At 42.1% G+C, this 18,264-nt stretch overlaps 1 protein-coding gene across 1 annotated transcript; it reads right to left on the bottom strand.

The window, feature by feature from the left end:
* Positions 1–1,592: 1,592 nt before the first annotated feature.
* LOC110984057 (sushi domain-containing protein 2-like) lies at positions 1,593–18,177 on the bottom strand. Its single transcript, XM_022243854.2, has 18 exons — positions 17,857–18,177; positions 12,904–13,031; positions 11,633–11,935; positions 11,270–11,425; positions 10,681–10,849; positions 9,876–10,133; positions 9,221–9,542; positions 8,697–9,005; positions 8,172–8,449; positions 7,929–8,069; positions 7,560–7,730; positions 6,968–7,231; positions 6,401–6,649; positions 5,963–6,130; positions 5,248–5,401; positions 4,641–5,123; positions 4,329–4,381; positions 1,593–4,041 (listed from the first exon to the last, which is right to left on the bottom strand). Exons 1-18 carry the CDS (start codon positions 17,951–17,953, stop codon positions 3,992–3,994), a joined length of 3,753 nt encoding a protein of 1,250 aa, XP_022099546.2. The 5' UTR covers positions 17,954–18,177; the 3' UTR covers positions 1,593–3,991.
* Positions 18,178–18,264: the final 87 nt, after the last annotated feature.

The following is an 18,264-nucleotide window of genomic DNA, read 5'->3' as shown; positions in this document are numbered from 1 at the left end:
CTCTTCTCATTAAGACTTCAAATGGAAGGAGAAGCTATATATTCTAACATGCTGATGGCCGCTGTGACAAACTGTTAAGTTAAAGCAACTGGTCAAGTTTGGGGTCGATGCTGTTAAGTTGAGGCCGCAAACGGAAGCGTTCAATGATCACGCACGACTCAAACACTTAACACTATCATGGTCAACAGACGTGATGCGTGCAACATTTTCTCCCAAACCTAGCGCTGAGCTGGAATGAAAAATCAACAGTTAAATCAAACTGAAGAAATAAGATTATCTGATGCATGCTCTATATCTTATCAGGGACGTGGTTGAAAAAATCTCACCATTGTCTCAACCGGCGATGGGCTGACCCGCTGTTTCCCTTCTGTTGACTGTGGACGCGTCACTCCCTCAATACTCGCCGTAATGCTCGCGTCTGGACTTAAGCCTACCCTGGCGATGGCGAGATCATTATGCATCACACGATACAGTCAGTTACACACGTACTACCAACAAAAGGTCATTTGAATAATATGAGCAGAAGCAGACCAACCACAGTCCAGATTTTTTTTTTATGAGCCTCTAATTTATGACACAGCTGTCATTTCACGTGATCTATATAGTAAAATGCATCAGTCCCTGAACGGCACTGTATTTTAACCGCCCGCAATATTCACCGATGATGAAAAATCTTGTACAAATTAGTTGGTATTTCGTTTTAAGATTTTACGGCCGAGAAGCAAATGAAGCGTTTGTGCATGGCAGTGCAACGCGTGATATATTTCTTTCAGTGCAACTGTACTTTGCAAAGAGGACCTCGAGAAATACCTTATACATACAGCAGTGTTTCTGTCTGAAACATAAATTATGTACATGTACGTCAAGAATCGTTTGGCTAGACACCATATGGTATACATTTTCATATTGAGAATTGCGCTCACAGTACATTTTGGCCAATGATTCACACGGGTAGTAAGTAGGTCTGTTCACTAGAAATCTCGCCAGCACGGAGTCCGTGTAAAAGCAGTCCTTTTGAACTTCACATTTTACGAAAGGTTAGGTATCTATGGATGTACGATCCAGTAACCGACAAACACACCTGCGTGCCAATCAGTGACAGCTCACACGGATGGGGGGTTCTGCACGGGGGGATGATATTTTGCGGTTTTTGTTGGTGTTGCTGCTTTTTTGTTAATTTGTTTCAATGGAAAGCCCCATTAGACTTTCCACCTGACCATCACGCTCTTTTTACAATATAATTGAGACAAGACGAAAAAAGGGCCATTTTCCCAGAAAGTGCCTGAGTTTGCTCGCCACCCCATAATGCTCTAGCTCCAACCTGAACAAGCTTCTACCCAAACGTTCAACTAATATTCAAAATTAGGATTACAAGAACAACTAAAACTTGATTTGAATATGGAGCCCTTTAGGATGGCCACTTTATATTCAAAACCCAGTTATAAGTTGCAAATCTCAATGTCTCCGGTCGTATACGTGTCCTTCAGTGCGATATGTTTTAAGATTGTAAAAACTAATTTGCATATACGGGGCTGTACAGCGGGTCACTTTAGATACCTGCATATTGTTTCAAATAACAATAAAGAAATGTATACTGTCCATTGAATTTTTTATTTTACTATCTCTGCGTTTTATGTCGATTAATGTACTTCAAATGTACATGCATCTGTTATGATATATACCCTACTCAACTCACAGGGAAAACTGTACCTTCTCAGAGAAGCCATAAAACTGCACTGCCGTTTCTGGGCCAGCCGGAAAAAAAATAAAGATTATTTTACGAAAAGCTTTTAAAAATTTTATCTACCTTCTGTCTATTTGACCTCGTCTATCGTATCCATCTTTTCAAAACCAGGAATTCGCTAGGGGATTCAATTTCGAGCTTGACTTTTGTCAGTTTGATATTCGGGGTTGAGATCGTCTGCTCCAGTCCATTCCAGCTTCATTTTCTGCTGTACACTTGGGACCTGTATGTTGTAGAATATTTTGCATTTTGCTCTCTAACCGTAAAAGAATCTGAAAATAATTTCCAGCGTGAAACATAAAACAGATCCCAGAAAAGAAGCCGAGATGTGGAAAATGACCCTGTATTTCCTTAGTCTAACTTAGTTCCAGACCACTGTATTATGTCCTCTACATTCTTATAAGCTAGATACACTAACACTGCTTTGTTGCAGTGTCATATTCAGTACTGTATTCTTTTTGTCAGAATGATTTTCCTCCCAAAATGAGCTGTTTGCTGTTTGCACGTTCCCGGACCAGCAGGAATTGGCGATGATTTGCCTATAAACAAACCTTTTGCTATTGTTTTTGGAATACATGTAATGAATTTTACCTTACGTGGAGTGATTCGACTTATTCTGAGAGTTAATTGATGTGAAAGAAATCCCTTAAATCTTCGATCGTCAAGTTTACAATAGTTAATAAATATAGGAGATAAAACCCTAGATGTAATTAGGTTTACTTCTGGGCGCAAAGGTGCAGAGCAAGATTTACAAATTTTCAGACTCACTACCCTTCAACGTCTAAAATATACATGTATGTCCACCACTTCATTTAACCTTAACATTCCTCAATCCTTCACCTGTTGGAGGACTGAGGACTGTTAGGGTTAAAAATATTAGTGCTCATTGCATAAAATTGCATAGATATTTTTGGAAAGAGAATATTATTGAATTAAGCGTTATTAAGTACATGTTCAGATAATCTACACAATTCAAGAAAGATAAATAGCTCAAACCCCTCAAATCAAGATTATACTTCAAAGAAATCCCGTAACACATATCGCGAAAAAGCCAGGAGGGGTTAAGGGGAACGAGTGTTGTCCCCTCCTTGAAAGTAAACTTAGTCTTACTATTCTCTATCAAATTATAACGGCCTCATTTTTTAGCCACCTTCGTTCGACGCTTGACTGGCCCATCTTATAATTTTGTTCGGAAAAACCATCTTTCACCGTACTCTTTGTTACGGCGTACAGATGATCCCATTGAGGCGATGTTTGTCTTTTCATACTACATGTACATGTATATCTTAAGCAATAGGCTGGTCGTGTAACAATTAAGTACTTGGAGATCTACCAATGTAAAACGGCTAATATCTCAAGTATCAAAGACTGTTCTTAGGTTTTCTATAAGTCACAAAAAACCATTCAATTAACTTATACATATAAAAATATATTGTGTCCTTCCCGGCTCTTTTTAGTTGACAAAGCGAAATTCCCTCTATTTTCAATTTCAGACTGGGAAGCTAGTGTATGAAGTTTTATTGGCCGTCTAAATCTGAGTCTACACCTCCGTAATAAATTGAGGATTAGAGAAAACAGGATACCCCCGGACAAGTCAGCCCGGCACCAAGAGCCAATAAAGGTAAGAGAAAAAAGTCTGATTAGTATATATATATATATATATATATATATATTAGTGTTGATAGCATTCAATTTTGCAGCACACAAACTGGTGAACTGTGTAATTGTGCTATTTGGTTTATGTCGTGCCATTTCCATTTTAAAGAACTGAACTAGCACACGGGTATTCGGCGCACGAGTACAAAAAGGCAGATGAATCTATCCTTCCTTGAAAGCTCTATCCATGAATGAGAGATGGCGCTGTATAGTTTCATTGCTACGACGTCCCACGATGCAGGAACAGCCTGTGTGGTCACTTGTTTGTACGCGTATGGTGCGGAGTAGGCCAAGGCTCGAATCATTGATCTCCATTTGGCTAGGGCTAGATCCTGTGCCCGGCCCAAAACCTTTAGGCATCGTTCCCACGGGTTGCGTGTGCGTTCCGTCACTCACCCGCGCAGTAAGATCATACCCATGGGAACGAGGTCGTGTTTTGGCGCACTCCTCCCATCTACTGGTTAGGGATAGGCCCACTTGTTGACGAGTACCTAGGCCTCAGAAAGGAAGGGTATAGGAACCTGGTTCTCTTGTCTCCCAAAATCCAATGAAAGCCAAGTATGTCACATGATACATCGGAATTTTTGTCTACTAATATCCATCTTCCTGTTCCTCCTGCTCCACCTCCTCACGTATTCGTCCTGTTGGAAAAAGTGAAAAACAAGAATTAGTCCGTAACAACAGAAGAACACATCGATGTGTTCCCAAGCCAAAGTATATCGTATGTCCCCTCACCTGCCACTTGTAGGACGCTGTGGTGTAGCCCATTTTTACCTTAGCTTTTACCTCTGCGGAAATGCGAAGACTACCAGATGCCTAATATGAGCCTTATACTTGGTATCACCTTGTATTGGCGATTCAATTCGCATTTCTTTCTGGTGTAATAAAATGCTTGATGATGTCGCAGATCATGCATAGGTTTACTTACTTTTGATTATCGCTATGTCGTCTTCGCTTTCATCAGAATTGTACTGCAGAGTGCTGCAGGGAAACAAATCAAGAAAATTGGTAGGAGTGTTTAGTTATGCCGTGTTTTGTTAACAACTTCCCACAGTGATAAAGGATACATACAAGTAAAGTAAAAGAGTCAGCTTGTTTCTTTTCCCGTTATTAAAACTGTGATGTTTGCTATTGGGAAATATGCTCCCAGATCATAATAACCTTTCATGGTAAAAGGATGAATTTAATAATTATTATAACTTCTTGATATTCAGAGCAATGCTTTACCCCAAGGACTCACTTTGGATCTTTGATGATTGACCCGTTCATGTCCTTAGCTTTTCCCTTTTTCCCTCTCGCTTGGAGAGGATCTTCGTAAGGATTCTCCTGTGCCCTGGTTTTGGGCTTTTTCGAAAGGGATGGGCCGCCAGGAATGTGCCTTGCTGATGCCTGGGAACTCCCGGCGTGACTAGGCCCGGCGACAGCCTCCTCTGCCGACCTGTACCCAGGACCTCCGCTTGCGATAGTCGAGCCGCGATAGCCAGGACCGTCCACAGGCGTGGCCATCTGCCGGTCGCGGGGAGGCCGGCTTGGAGCCATGTCCATGTAGCCGGGATTCACGTCGGGGAACGGGAAAGCTGTGTCATGATGGTTGCGTCTTGGGAGGGAATGTTCATAATTGGGATCTTCGATGATGGAGGAGTTAGATGAAGGGGTGCGGTCATCAGCCAAGGGCGTGGTCACTAGGGCACCGTTTTGGAAACCTTCAACGGTCGATATTGTTCTGTAGAAATCGAATATAAAGTATATTTAATCTTATGAACTTTCTGTCATTGAAATTCTGAACCGCGTCATAAGCAGCCTCAAACGTCTTAGTAGAACCTCAAGTATCTCGAGACACTTCTCACCCAAGTTCATGGTCCTCTTTCCTGGCCATCTTTCTCTTCCTTCTGAAGCAGCAGATGATACAAAGGAAGCAGATCGCAAGGAGGAGTATTCCTCCCAGCACAGCCGCGACGATGATGATGATTATGAGATCCCGCATGGACGCTGCAGGAGGAGCTGCATTAGGATTGGAAGAAGTAAACATTTCGTGATGCATCAATTCTGTCTTCTTTCCATATGAACCTCTTTAATTAGCGTCCAAACTAATTTCTTCATAGTCGCACATACAAGATTTAGCAGTATCTTTCATTCAAGTTCTAGGAGTTGTGAGAGCTGATTAGCTCCAGGTTTCAAGCAGTATGCTCTTTTTGTCTATATAACAAATAGCACCTTGTCCTCAGATGTTTGACCCACCCTATGTTGCCTGGAGCAAAACTTTAGCGGAGGCTGCAAAGCCAAAAAAATCACAGCTATGCATTAACACAGCTATTGAGTTTTGGAAATGGCACGTCGTTTACTTACACCTGTATTTTCAGTGTAGATTGGTACAGAAAAGTTACTTGCTTAATGTTCCTGAGATGTCTCTTCTGTCTTCCATAATTTCTTATCGATTGGGTTTTGATATCAAGTCCTCCATTTTTACTCAAGTTTCCGACTTAGTCGAACTGTGGGGTTACGTGGCTAAAGGTCAGACAGAAACCTGTTTGTGCAACAAAACACTGCGATAATAATACTTACTACAGACAGTGACATTTCCCTGCCACACCCCCTGGACACACTGCCTTGAGGCCGACCCCATCATTTCATAGCCCTCGATGCAGCTGAATTTCACGGTGAAGCCTTCTAGGTACACTGTACCGCTTTTTCTGCCGCCCTGCGGTGCTTCCAGGAAACCGCAGCTGACCACTGTGAGCACAAGGGCAGAGAATCATGGTCCAGATTACTTGCAACATTGTCTGGGAAAGGCCACATTCTGCTCATTTTCAAGAGGTGTATCTACCCCCAACATGTGTTTCCCCTAATCGAAATACCCAATGCCGTGCAAGACAGAAACTTCGTTCTTTGAGCTGTTCACGAAAGACTTCCATGAGATGGTCAGAGCATTTAAGACTGACCAACTCGAATACGTCGTGGGACACATTTTCTACCAATTTTTGTCTCAGGTTTTGCTCTTACCCGGTGTAGTGTCACCTCTCGTCCCCTCGTATCCCTCCTCGGCATCTTTGGCTCCCGTCCCCATCTCAGAGGATGATGTCTTCTGGTAGTCATAGCGACACACTTCGCTGTCTCCGCACACGGTGTTCAGCTGTTCTTCTGTGAGGGTTGAGTCAAGGGTGTACACGGCCTGGAAGTCGGGTTGGTTGATGTTGCTGACGTTGACACTGATGTCGTAGCGGAACAGACTGTCGTTCTGGGATATGAACCCTGTCGAAAAACAGACCACACCGACGCGACACAACTGATTAGCCTAATAGAATCTTCAATAGCAAAATTTGTCTTTTTAGACCAAGAATTAAAATCGAACAATAAAGCTTACCGGGCCTGTTACAACTGCTATGAGCAGCCTGACCAGTAATGAATCATTTTTATCTCAACTCTCATCGTAGGGGTTGAGAGGAAAAGGAAGCATAGTTTCTAATTTGACGCCGTAAGGGAAAAGTAGAAACCAGTTGTCTCCAATATTTTTCATATGATACTGAAATCAACATCACCTCATGTTAGCTTTAACAACTATATCCTTACATTTTACGCCAAAGAATTCATGAAGATTCGTCAGTGAATCTGCAGAGAATATGGCCCCATTTGGCGCTTTCAGGTCATCGCTAGGGTCATCGTTCCACTTGCCCAAGAGGCCCGTCGTGCCGTCTTTCAGCGAAGGTGCCGCGAGGATTTTGATAGCCATGGCGGAGGCTCCGGCGGGTGCCTTGGCTTCGAAGGCTGTGCCTTGGTCGAAGATCACCCGCACGTCCTGGCTCTCCTCGGCACCGATCAGCTCAACGGTTGCACCTGTTATCGGAGTTCAGACAACAACTTAAGGGTGTTTTTTTTTCGCAGGTTGTGACCATGTTATACCAGTGTCAGTTGCTTAAATAGGAGGACATGGTGGCGTGGCGCCCCAAACTTGATATCTTTTTCTCCTTTGTATGCACCTTGCCCCCCACCCCTCACAAATCGGACCTCATTATAACCGTGCTCACATTTCGCAGCAACGTCATCATGAACTGCTCTTTGAAAATATATTTGACCGCGTGCGATGTGAAGTATACTTCGCGGCTAAAGCCTGGCCTTTGCGATTGCCACACAACTCCGACTATAGCTGCAGCCCTTGACTTACCTCTAGGTTTTGAGGTCCACCAGCTGCTCTGCTCGAACCCAAGCCGTTGCCACGCTGCCCGTGCCTCCCGACGAACCCATACGTCCAACTTCCGCCTGTCGTTTATCTCAACCTGGATAGTATCCGAATCACCCACTTTCATAGCGACTACGGTCAGGCCAGTTGCTTGAACTACAAAAAGATAAATGTATACGATAGTTCATTAATTGATAACTGCTGCCAAGCAGAAAATAAACAACAGGATATTTGCATTATTATTTCACACATCCAAGTTTCTATTTCAGCACCAACTATGAATCCACGTTTTAAAAAAAAGCAAAAAGGACAGTGACTGAGACTGGAAAAATGATTTCTCGTTTTTAAGCTTACCGGTATCCAAAATCTTTGCCATACGTCCTTGCATGGTAAGAGAGACTTCTGGAGCGGAGACTAACGTGAATTCGCCATAACCGTTGAAGATGTAACTTGAACCGTCGAACGTGATGAAATGTGGCTCGCCAAATACCGCAGCTGCCGAAGAACGTAGAATAGTATAATTGGGTGATAATGTGAAGGAACTGAAGGAAGCTTAATAAGGATGTGTAAATGACTGTTAACAGCATTGACACTCACCAGGTTTTGGAGGCAAGTAGTTTTTGCAGTCGTCAGAGGGCCTCCTACTGGTGTATATATTACACAGTGATGGGTTGTAGCCGGTACGCGGACAGCACTGCTCCCATGGCACTCTGTCTCCGAGGAAATTAGACAGATAGGGGATATTGCCCGGATAGCCGATGGGAGTGTGCCCTCCGTTGAAGTGGCTCTGGGAGGAACCTCCTTCGTAATTGTCCTCCAGTAAGACGATGTTGTCCGTGTCGTCATAGCAACAGAGCTGCCCTCTTCCTAGAGCGCTGCAAACGTTCCGTGAAAAGAATGACAAGTTATGCAGGCCTATAGAAGGATGAATCTGAAACCTGAATGCCAGTAATAGATCAACAGTCGTGAAAACACAATTCACATTTCGGATTTGAAGAAGCCCAGTGAACGGTTCTGCCATTTATCACCAAGGGACCAACACGAAATTCTTTGCACGGCAGTAAAAGAATATCTCCGCAAAAATTACAATAAAAGAAGGGAAAATCATAACACATTTTGTACCTGCCCCTTCTCGCCCGGACGCAGTGAACCACGGTAGTCCTATACGGACAATTATCATTTCCAGTACCGCCCTGATTGCACCATGGGTACGGCTCGAAGGTGCCCACGTCGGCCCTGGCCTGCCGGAGAGTACAGGGACAAGGCGGCAGGTTGTCCCCTGTGAGGTCGAGCGGTGTCTCCGTGCCGGCCCAGGCGCGGCACCAACTGTCCGAGTCGGCCTGGTTCTCTGGATTGGCATTGAAAGGCATGCTCCACATGGACGGAATCGGGGCCTGGGATGGATCTTTGCTGGGAAGGCCCATGACCACACTGGAAATACAATTTTAAGAATGACTCGTAAAATTCATCACATTCGTTCATCCAATACCCAGGATTTATTCTGTGCGTTTACCCATCTTTATAATGTGCGTGTAAATCTGGGCTACCGTCGAGTACTCAAACCTTCTACATATGAAAAGCTTGAAGATTGGACTCCAGACAAGTCTTAGGGGAACAAATAAACTTATAGTTTCTGTGTAGTTCACCTGATTCCTGGCTGGGAGATGTCGACTGCGCCGTGCTCGACCACTCGGTAAATCCCCACATCAACCGGCTCCCCCAGCTGCGGTTTGATTAGTGAATCGAACCCGTTGGACAGTTTGCGGTTGTCGGCGATTTTCAGAACCGGTTTTAGCCGGACCTCACTGGTCGTGGGATCCTCCGTGTAGGAGTAGAGAAACACGTCGACGCGCACGTCGTCCTCATTCAAAGAGTTGGTGAAAGGGTAGCCGTCTGTTTCCCAGTTGACTCGGAGCACATCGTTGTCTTGGGTTGGAACAACACGTGGGGGTATTCTGTCCATCCCAACTGGTTTCCGGTGGAGGGAAACGACATCTTAGTAAGTGCTTCAGAATATCTCAATGGGAGCAGTCCTTGCCACATTAATTAATATACATCTGTGTCCTCGAATGTTCCCATTAAAATCTCATGACCAATAATTACAATCAGTCCATCTTCGACGGCATCGAGGTTTTGGAAATATACACAGATTTTCCACACTGTAAGTATTAGAATTTTGTCGCAGTCGAATTTTTAGTGAGAACTGGGGTTCAATCGCGCGCAAAAAGAATGACGCGATAGATCTGGACGAACATTTTTACAATTTTTTTTTTAGAAAATCCTCTTTCAAAAACTACATACCGACAGTAATGTATCCAGTGTAGTTGTAAGTCTGGCCCCCGTCCTTTGACAAATACACGGGTGACTCTCCAAGAGCCATGAACAAGGGGGTGGCACACCTGACAGTGAACGGGTCCTTGGTGAAGTCGTAGCTGGCTTGGATCTCATAGCCTTGGATTCGGCAGAAGACGTCGTTGCTCACATCGAAGCAGGGCCCAGATATGGATAGGACGTCACCCCCAAGCATGATGACCTGGGCCGGTGATATTCGCAAGTTACCTGATGCGAAGATTGATATTATTTAAAATTTTGACAGTGCTAGGCAAAGGATTTCAATGCTTTTTAAGGAAAAACGGTGAGGTATACAGATTCAGACAAAAAAGATTCAAACATACTTGACAACACGGCAGCGGCGCCATGCATTCTTTCCAATGGACTGAGTCTTGTTTAATCGGTGATTGACATTTATTTTACCCATATTTTCAAACAACTGCCAGTTTGACGGACGAACTACAAAATAAAATTAAATACAATGTACCATCAACGAATTTGCCATAAAATAGATCTCTGAGCTTAGCGTACTGTTATGTGAGATTTGAGTTTCACAAATGCGGAGCCTCACGAGGTAGAGCTACCACTGGTGATTTTTGTTTGTTTGTTTGTTTGTGGTTGCTTAATTTTGTCACAGGCCAAGCATTGACAGACGATTACAAATTCTGTTGAGTTTTCTTAGGGGTTGACGCCAGATTTAAGTCTTTAAAATGTAGAAAAACAAAAAAGGTGGAGTGAAAACAGGAAGGAAGCGTGCACCATGAAGGCTACCTACCGTCCAGGTCGTTTTCACAGCCCGCAGCTTCGATCTCCTTGCCGTCAATTCTGAACATCCACCTGCCCGGCTTCCGGATGTTGGTAGTGGTGTTGATTTTGAGGATCTCGTCCGTCTGCGAGTTGGGGACTGAGTAGAAATTCAGGCCATCGCCCGCATTGAAACCAACCTGGACAAATTCAGCATAGATATTGCATGTTATTTTCACTAATGTAAAAGTATTTACTTATGACAACCTGCATAATTTCAGCATACATGTGTATATGAAATATTGTTATCTTATAATTATAAGGTACCATGCTATGTACTGTAAGCTACTATGCCGTATACATGTGCATTTTTTCAAGTTTGTTGAACTGCTTTGTTAAAAAGAATTGTCTACATGCATGACAACGATATTTTGCTCAGTTACACTGAAGGTATTCTCGCTCTGGCACAGTACCGGTAACAAATCCTAGTAAATGTCCACTTCTACTGAACACTCATTGTTTCAAAACCACCTTCCTGCACCATTCATTCAGCAATGCATGCAGTGAAACCATTGTCAAGATTGGCACTGTCATTGAGTGGAACAGGTCTAAGTGTTTACCTGAGCTGGGACGGCCCGCTCGTTGTCACCTGCCAGCCCCGTCTGCTTGTCCCCGAAACTTGCTGAGCCTGTGGTCCACTGCAGCTCCCCATAATTGAAGATGGTAAAGGAGTACACGCTGTCTGTGATCAAGATGGCCTGAAAGGTGTTCTCTCTCTGTATTGAAAAAGCAAGCCATTCCAAACTTTTGTGATTGAATTTACTTCACTTGCGTTGGACAAGAAACCACAGGTTAAAATTCTGCCCTTTTCATTTGCATCAAGTGCGAGTGGGGTGTGATGCCATTAAGTCGGTACTACATTATTATCAGTTGACAAACTACATGATCATAGCTTTTCTGAACATCGACTGCTAGAAACTTACATTTCCGTGAATGCCTGCGCGGGAATTATAGAAGGCCACCCTGTCCCAAGTGACGATCAGCAGCCACTCGGCCTTGAACGGATTGAACTTGAAATCCACGGCGAAGACGCGTGCCACTTCGTCCGTAGCCCGCCTCAGGAGAGTCGGATCCTCGGTCTGGCGGTACCAGACGTGGCCCCCGTTCGTTACGTCCACGTCGGCCCAGTACGGGGCGATAATTCGCCGGTTGTTGCCCAGGGGAAAACTGTCCGGCGTGTATTGCACAACATTTTCGAGGAACGAAACGACGCCATTTGTGTTTACCTGAGGGAAAGATCTCATCGTAATTAAATAAATATATCTCTGGATATGAAATTGGGCTTGTTTTGGACAGGGATTCTGACTCTGTTGTAAGCTCATATAGGTCAGACTGCTCATTCTTAAAAACCCGATAAAGCTGGGGCAAATCTCATCAGACTTGTTTGCATCCACAATGTTTCTCGAACAGAACCTGCGTACGTAACACGATCAGTGATCCTCAGATTTGTTACGAAATGTCACATGTGCATAAAGTCCTATATACGTTATACATGTATTCTGAAAATACTGTTTGTTGATTTCTCAATCCAATCCAGCTTTTGGTAAAGTTGAAATCGTAGTTTATCTGTTAAATTCCTAAAGTCGGTGCAATACCGTGGTCTATCATGTTTAGTTTATAGGCTTCTGATGTGAAATGACCTTGCATATTCAGTCCATATTGCATAGTCTGTCATTTATGTCGAACAATAGCGAAACTATTTCACAGCTCAGCAGGATGTCGAACGTGCTGACTGTTAACTTCTGAAGGTGAAATTTGCATTCAATTTTCGCAGGTCACTTTCCTGTTCCCCTGAATATAAAGAGGTTACTTCAAGCCGAAAATCTCCCTTTCCTGCGACTGAATAATAAAAACGACACAGCGTCAATATTCGAGTCGTTTCTGAATGTTTCAATGGACGTGAGGTTGCTATGTAATCTTGCTTCGAATATTGTACCCTCCGTGCGTCGGCCATTTTAATTCTGCAAGTTAAAGCTTGATCTTGTAACGATTATGATGCAGTTAAGTTAAAGTTTTCCTCGTCACGCCTATCAACTTATGAAATTTACATGTTCATCTGAGGAATTTATTGTATTACATCATGTATTACTTTTGCTAAAGATTAATGCTTCACAAATGCACATTTTTCATCGTTGAGTTTCAAATCCCACGAGTTTTAAAAAGCAATAATTTAACAACTTCATAGAATACTCACGTATAGCGATCTGTGATTCTGATCGAAGAAAGGAAAGTAACTTATTGAGATTTGTAATTCTATGCCTGTGTCGTCTTCGATTGGTAACTCGACGTCTCCCTCGTCAGGGCCGTACGGGAAGAAAAGACCTGGAGACATTAAAAGAGAGGTATGCATGCATTAGCCTATACCCCTGCTAAGACAGCTTTATTTCATGCCACTATTTTCCGGTATATCTTGTGTGTAATTCCTCATTGGTGGTCCTAAAGACTATAGGGCCTACTGCTGCATCCTTTGAGTTGTAGGAATCGGTATTAAAACTCTGAAAAGCATAAGGATGCTGTAGGGTTGGTACAGGGGCATTTTGTCAGAGGAAGACAAACTTTTATTTTGTCCCCATTGACAGGATTCACTGGGATTTTTTGATGTGACAGTTTGTTAGATGTGCAGACTTTTGAGCTCAGAGGTCACTGTTAATAAAGTGGGATCTGCTTCGTCGTAATTGAGATACATGGATAATAGGAATGGAGACCGAAAAGATGAGAAATGAAAAGAAGATATTCAGAAATACTTGCACTTGAATTTAGCAGCCACCCCCAACAAGAAAACAGCAAGCAAATTACAAGCGAGCAAACAAGCAAATGAGCCGCAAACCTATGCACACAAAACATGAGGACTTTTATGAAAATAGTGGGCCTATTAATGAGATATTGAAAGCCAGTCTTGACTGAGAAGTTATCCTCTACTTTGAAAGAAAACGAAAGGGAAATAAAGGAAACATGTTCTCTCTCCCTTTCTCTCTCTTCATCGTGATAGGTATAAAAACAGAAAACGTATGGGTCGTTTTATGAATTAGAGTCCAATTTTTATCGTGTCGCCGTTACATCTGCTTTCTAATTTCCAAGAGTGATGAATTAATGCAAATTACCTGCCAAACAACTAGAAATAGTTTTAATTTCAGTGGTATTTCTAAATAACACATGCTGGGTGTTACAGGGACACAAAAATGTCACACCTTTGAACCCCGAAATTATAGAATGACCCACATGTGTTTTGGTACGTGGACATCATGTACAAGTCAGGCAAATAGGAAGATGATTCTACCGGGGGGGAGGGCAGAAAATAAAATCTCTCTAAAATTTCCTTTTTTTCCAATGTCAACTGAGTAAAATTATCTCACATTTCTACAGATAATGTCCACTCCTAGAATGCAAAATACACGACTTTTTAGGGAGCCCGGGGCCCCCACCATATTTTTTTTTGGGGGGGGCTACCCCCAGCCCCTCCGGTTCCTACGTGCCTGCATGTAAATAAATGTAGTTTCAAATTCATCGAATGTTGCGGTTTACTCCTCATTGTGTAACAACCTACCCGCCCCTAGGGTAAGACACTACGAATTGAAACCTTTTGGGGAGGGGTCAAGTTGGATGAAAGTTGCTATATTGCTGACACATTTAAATTTAACCAGTGGAAAAATGAAATGCACATATTGTTTGTTTTTGAAGATGGCGCAAAATGTAAACCCGGTTTTCGCAGTTCTTAACACGCTTTAAAATATCCCGCGCCTTTACAAACTGGGCAATTTGTAACCCCATTGGCGGCTTATTCATTCGCGGGTGGATGGAAGCAATAACGAGCAGTAAGTGGCATTCCAGATGTCACTATCTGTCGTTTATTATTGCAGTGGCCTGTAATTATAGCTCTGCACTGAGGACGATTATGGCTCAACATTGGACGAACAAGGTTTTTTCTGTCTACATGCTCTCCAGTCATGACTTTCAAACAAGACAATCCGTCGCTAAATCGTCGTGCAAACGCTTTTTGCAAAACATCTCCAGAGCAGTAACCTCAATGCCATTTTGTGTAGGCTCATCGTATAATGAAGACTAAAATCCACCTTTGACTAAAATGAAGGCTTTCGCATTTAACTAAAATGTAGGCTACATGTAGCCTACATTTTTCGTCAAAGGCAGGTTTTTTTTCATGTAAAACATCTAAACGTGGACGCGCATCAGTGTTGAAATTCAACCTGCAGCGACATGCTTCGTCTCGGCTTTGTCTGGAGCGCACCTTTCAAGGCTATTTTCATTGATCTGCTTTGTAAACTGTATGCAAAGTTACTGTATAACATTACATAAAACTAGTGTTTGCCCAAGAAAAGATATTTATCCAAAATTGGTTAGTAGACGGCTCGTTCGTTTATACGGTGAGCAAAGTGATATTTTTATTTTTTATTTATTTATTTTTTTGGATAAACAGGCACTGCCCTATATCTTCTCGGAAATGAAAACATTGCCAAGTGTGGTGTCATTTGTTTTTCTCATGAGAGCATTAACGACAGTAGTCGAATCACTTCAGCCATAAAATGTAGGGCCTATGCAGAATTCATCTCCGTGCCACACTTCTGGTGGGGTTGTTATTTTAAATGATTTATTTCAATTCAAGATAAAGAGGGCATCGCTTTACAAATACGACATTGTACCAATGCCAGAAATGTTCCACTTTAGTACAGTGTACTTTGTGGTGTATTTCTATACGGCAAAGTGTTTGATTAAAATGATGGATATTTATCATCCAGAAGTATAACCTCGCCGAAATCACAAGGGAGACCTTCCAACCAGATCTGGTCGAAAATTGCATCATTAAACAAACTAACATGTAGATAACTAGGGTCTTTTTCAAGATACTTGATCGGCAAGGAAGACGTTAGCCACGACGAGGTGAAGTTAGTTTGATTTGTCGACAAATTTGTAAATGTCTGTGTGCTATTCTTGAAAGCTATTCTCAAAATCCTAAAATCACTTTGAGAATAGAATTCTTTTTTTTAATCGGAAAAATTTCCCTAGAAAGAGAGCTGCTTTCTAATACTAAGAAATGTTTGAAGACTACATTACTTTGGTCTGTAATCATGGGAGAAAACGCAGTTACAGAGGTTCAAAATATACCGGTAAAGCACAGTGATAGTAAACGAATCACCACAGTTTGACGCGTAGTTTGGGGATTTCCTGATAAGCCAGGTTTATGGGTGCCGATTTGGTATAGTTCTCGGGCATTAGTGCACATATGGATAAATCGATACTATCCGTTTTGAAATAATTTATGGTATAATGAGCCTTGGTAGTTCAATGCCATTTATAATTGATCGGTCAGCATCCACAAGGCTGTATCTCTACAATGATATGCATTCAGGCTTTTAGCAAGGTAAATATTTGGATATTCATTATTTAATCTTCACTGGACCATTTAATAAACAATCTTAAGAAGAGATTTTATGGTCGGTTGAGTAACACTGATATAATTTTTACATCATAAAACCTTAATTAGAATCGATGATAGGTTGAGTCTCTGTAGACTTAAAATTCCGACTTTAAACTAAATTTAAATACTGATAAAAATGTGTTTCAGGCGTGAATTACTTTGAATCCATAGCATTTCGAAACCATTTTCCCCTGTATTTACTTTGATTTCTCAATTTCCGTTACACTTGTACATGTATATACATTTTCATCCTCAATGCGAATTGTACGCGCATGCTCGAGAGCATTGGGCGTTCCCTGTTTTGCACAAGTCGCAACAATGCGCAGGACAAACAAAATCAATAAAAGCCCGATGGTCCTGGCATTAATTATACACAGAGAAAGTTGAACATAGATGCAATATCCCTGGAACAGTTAATCCTGACCTAAGGTCGGCTCACGAAAACACAGATTTTTTGTTTTTTAAGAACCAGCACGTTTTTAAGTCGAATATCTGCTCGTAATTAAGTTAATTGAAAACGTGATGTTCGTGGATTCCGTTGTTGGATGACAATATCCATTTGTGTTTATTTTATAAAAATCAATGTCCACATTGTGGCCTAATCTCATTCTGTTTTATTTTAAAATACCTTTTTCTTTTGGTTTATCGAAAGTTGTTGTGAACATGCCGTTCCTTCTGCTACTTTTGGCTATTACTGCTTGTACTCGTGAAAGTTTGGCAAAGTCTGCACAGTCAAGTACCGATAATGTCGTTTTCGAAAATACCACAAGACGAGTTTGTAGCCAGTACTTCACCACAGATCCATTGGTACACAATGACAATGTTCCCCGATTGATATGGTCCGTCCACCTCATGTTCAAGGTGTGCCATGTGCTTGTTGGCGTATGGGTAAGGCATACCCTGGTACTAGCGAACAGTGAAACCCCACTACGTCAATCAATAAGTCAACATTAGTCATACTGGTTCCGGCCCCTTACACCCATTCACGTTGAACAAAAGGCAGTGAACGTGAGCAGCCCTAAGTATGTACCCACACACCTACGGGAAAATAGCTCAGTTCATAATCATCCTTTTCGTTTGTGACGACTGTTGTGATATTTCTTTTAAATCAGTAGCAGAAATATGTTACTTCCACGTTGTTTCATTTTTAAAGTCAACCAAAAGTCAGTATCTCCGATCTTGTAACTATGTACGTGGATGTATTTTGTGCCTCATGGAATACATGTATACTACTCTTTAAGACTCTCGACTGTTAACTCTGCAATACTTTTGTTACTTTGGTTTCACTTTCGTTTTATTTGGATTTCACAGTATCAGAGGAAGCATTTCTTGAAGTAGAAATGGAAAACGCGAGATTTATCCACTCGTCACCCGGTGCTTTGATTCAGAAAGAAATGTTGCAGTCTTTAATTCATCTTTTATACTGTTCAATCAAGTATTGTATTCGGGAACCTTAAATTTCCAGTATCCTGTGATAAACAAAACTATAGACTGTGGACCGGTCTAAAAGAAAAGTTTGATTTTCAATGTGTCTGTTCATTGTTTTTCATCAACGATTTGAAACAAAAGAGAGAAAAAAAACTGATGAGAGAGTTGAATTATATTTACTAGGCTTTTCTACTTTGGATGTGTCATAATACACTATATTTAAATGTGAAGTGTGTGTAAAATGACTTGGTACATGCATGGTACATGTATGCTACCAGTCAGTCTCACCTTGCTCCTGTGATGTTGCGTCCCGTACTCTTGCCATCAGCAGCCAAACCATCAGGCATAATCCGGCTATGGCGGATTTGCTCCCCACCGTCCTCATTCTCACAACCTGTTGATGTAGTCTTATTAAGTGGTAGCAAAATCCTCACATCGACGGAACCACTTGTAATCAAATGCCAAAATATTCCTTCTTCGGTTAAACCTAGTTCAAATATATGAAGAACGAAGGATGTGATTCGCAGCAATAATTCTGAATTCGCGCAAATTTGACGAGCGATTGCAGTGTGCGCGCGCTCGATGGTGATTGATCCCGATTTGGAAAGTGCTTGGTCGATCGGGATCGCTTCGTCCCGTGGTTGATTACGTATGCGTGAGTGCACCACAAAAGATACCGAACAATACACGGACATA

Source organism: Acanthaster planci, linkage group LG02 (genome assembly GCF_054643075.1).
Source record: "Acanthaster planci isolate LZ-2023a linkage group LG02, COTS_SCS, whole genome shotgun sequence".
NCBI lineage: Eukaryota > Metazoa > Echinodermata > Asteroidea > Valvatida > Acanthasteridae > Acanthaster > Acanthaster planci.
Note: the sequence above shows the minus strand (reverse complement) of the source record. Positions and strands in the feature narration are given on the sequence as shown.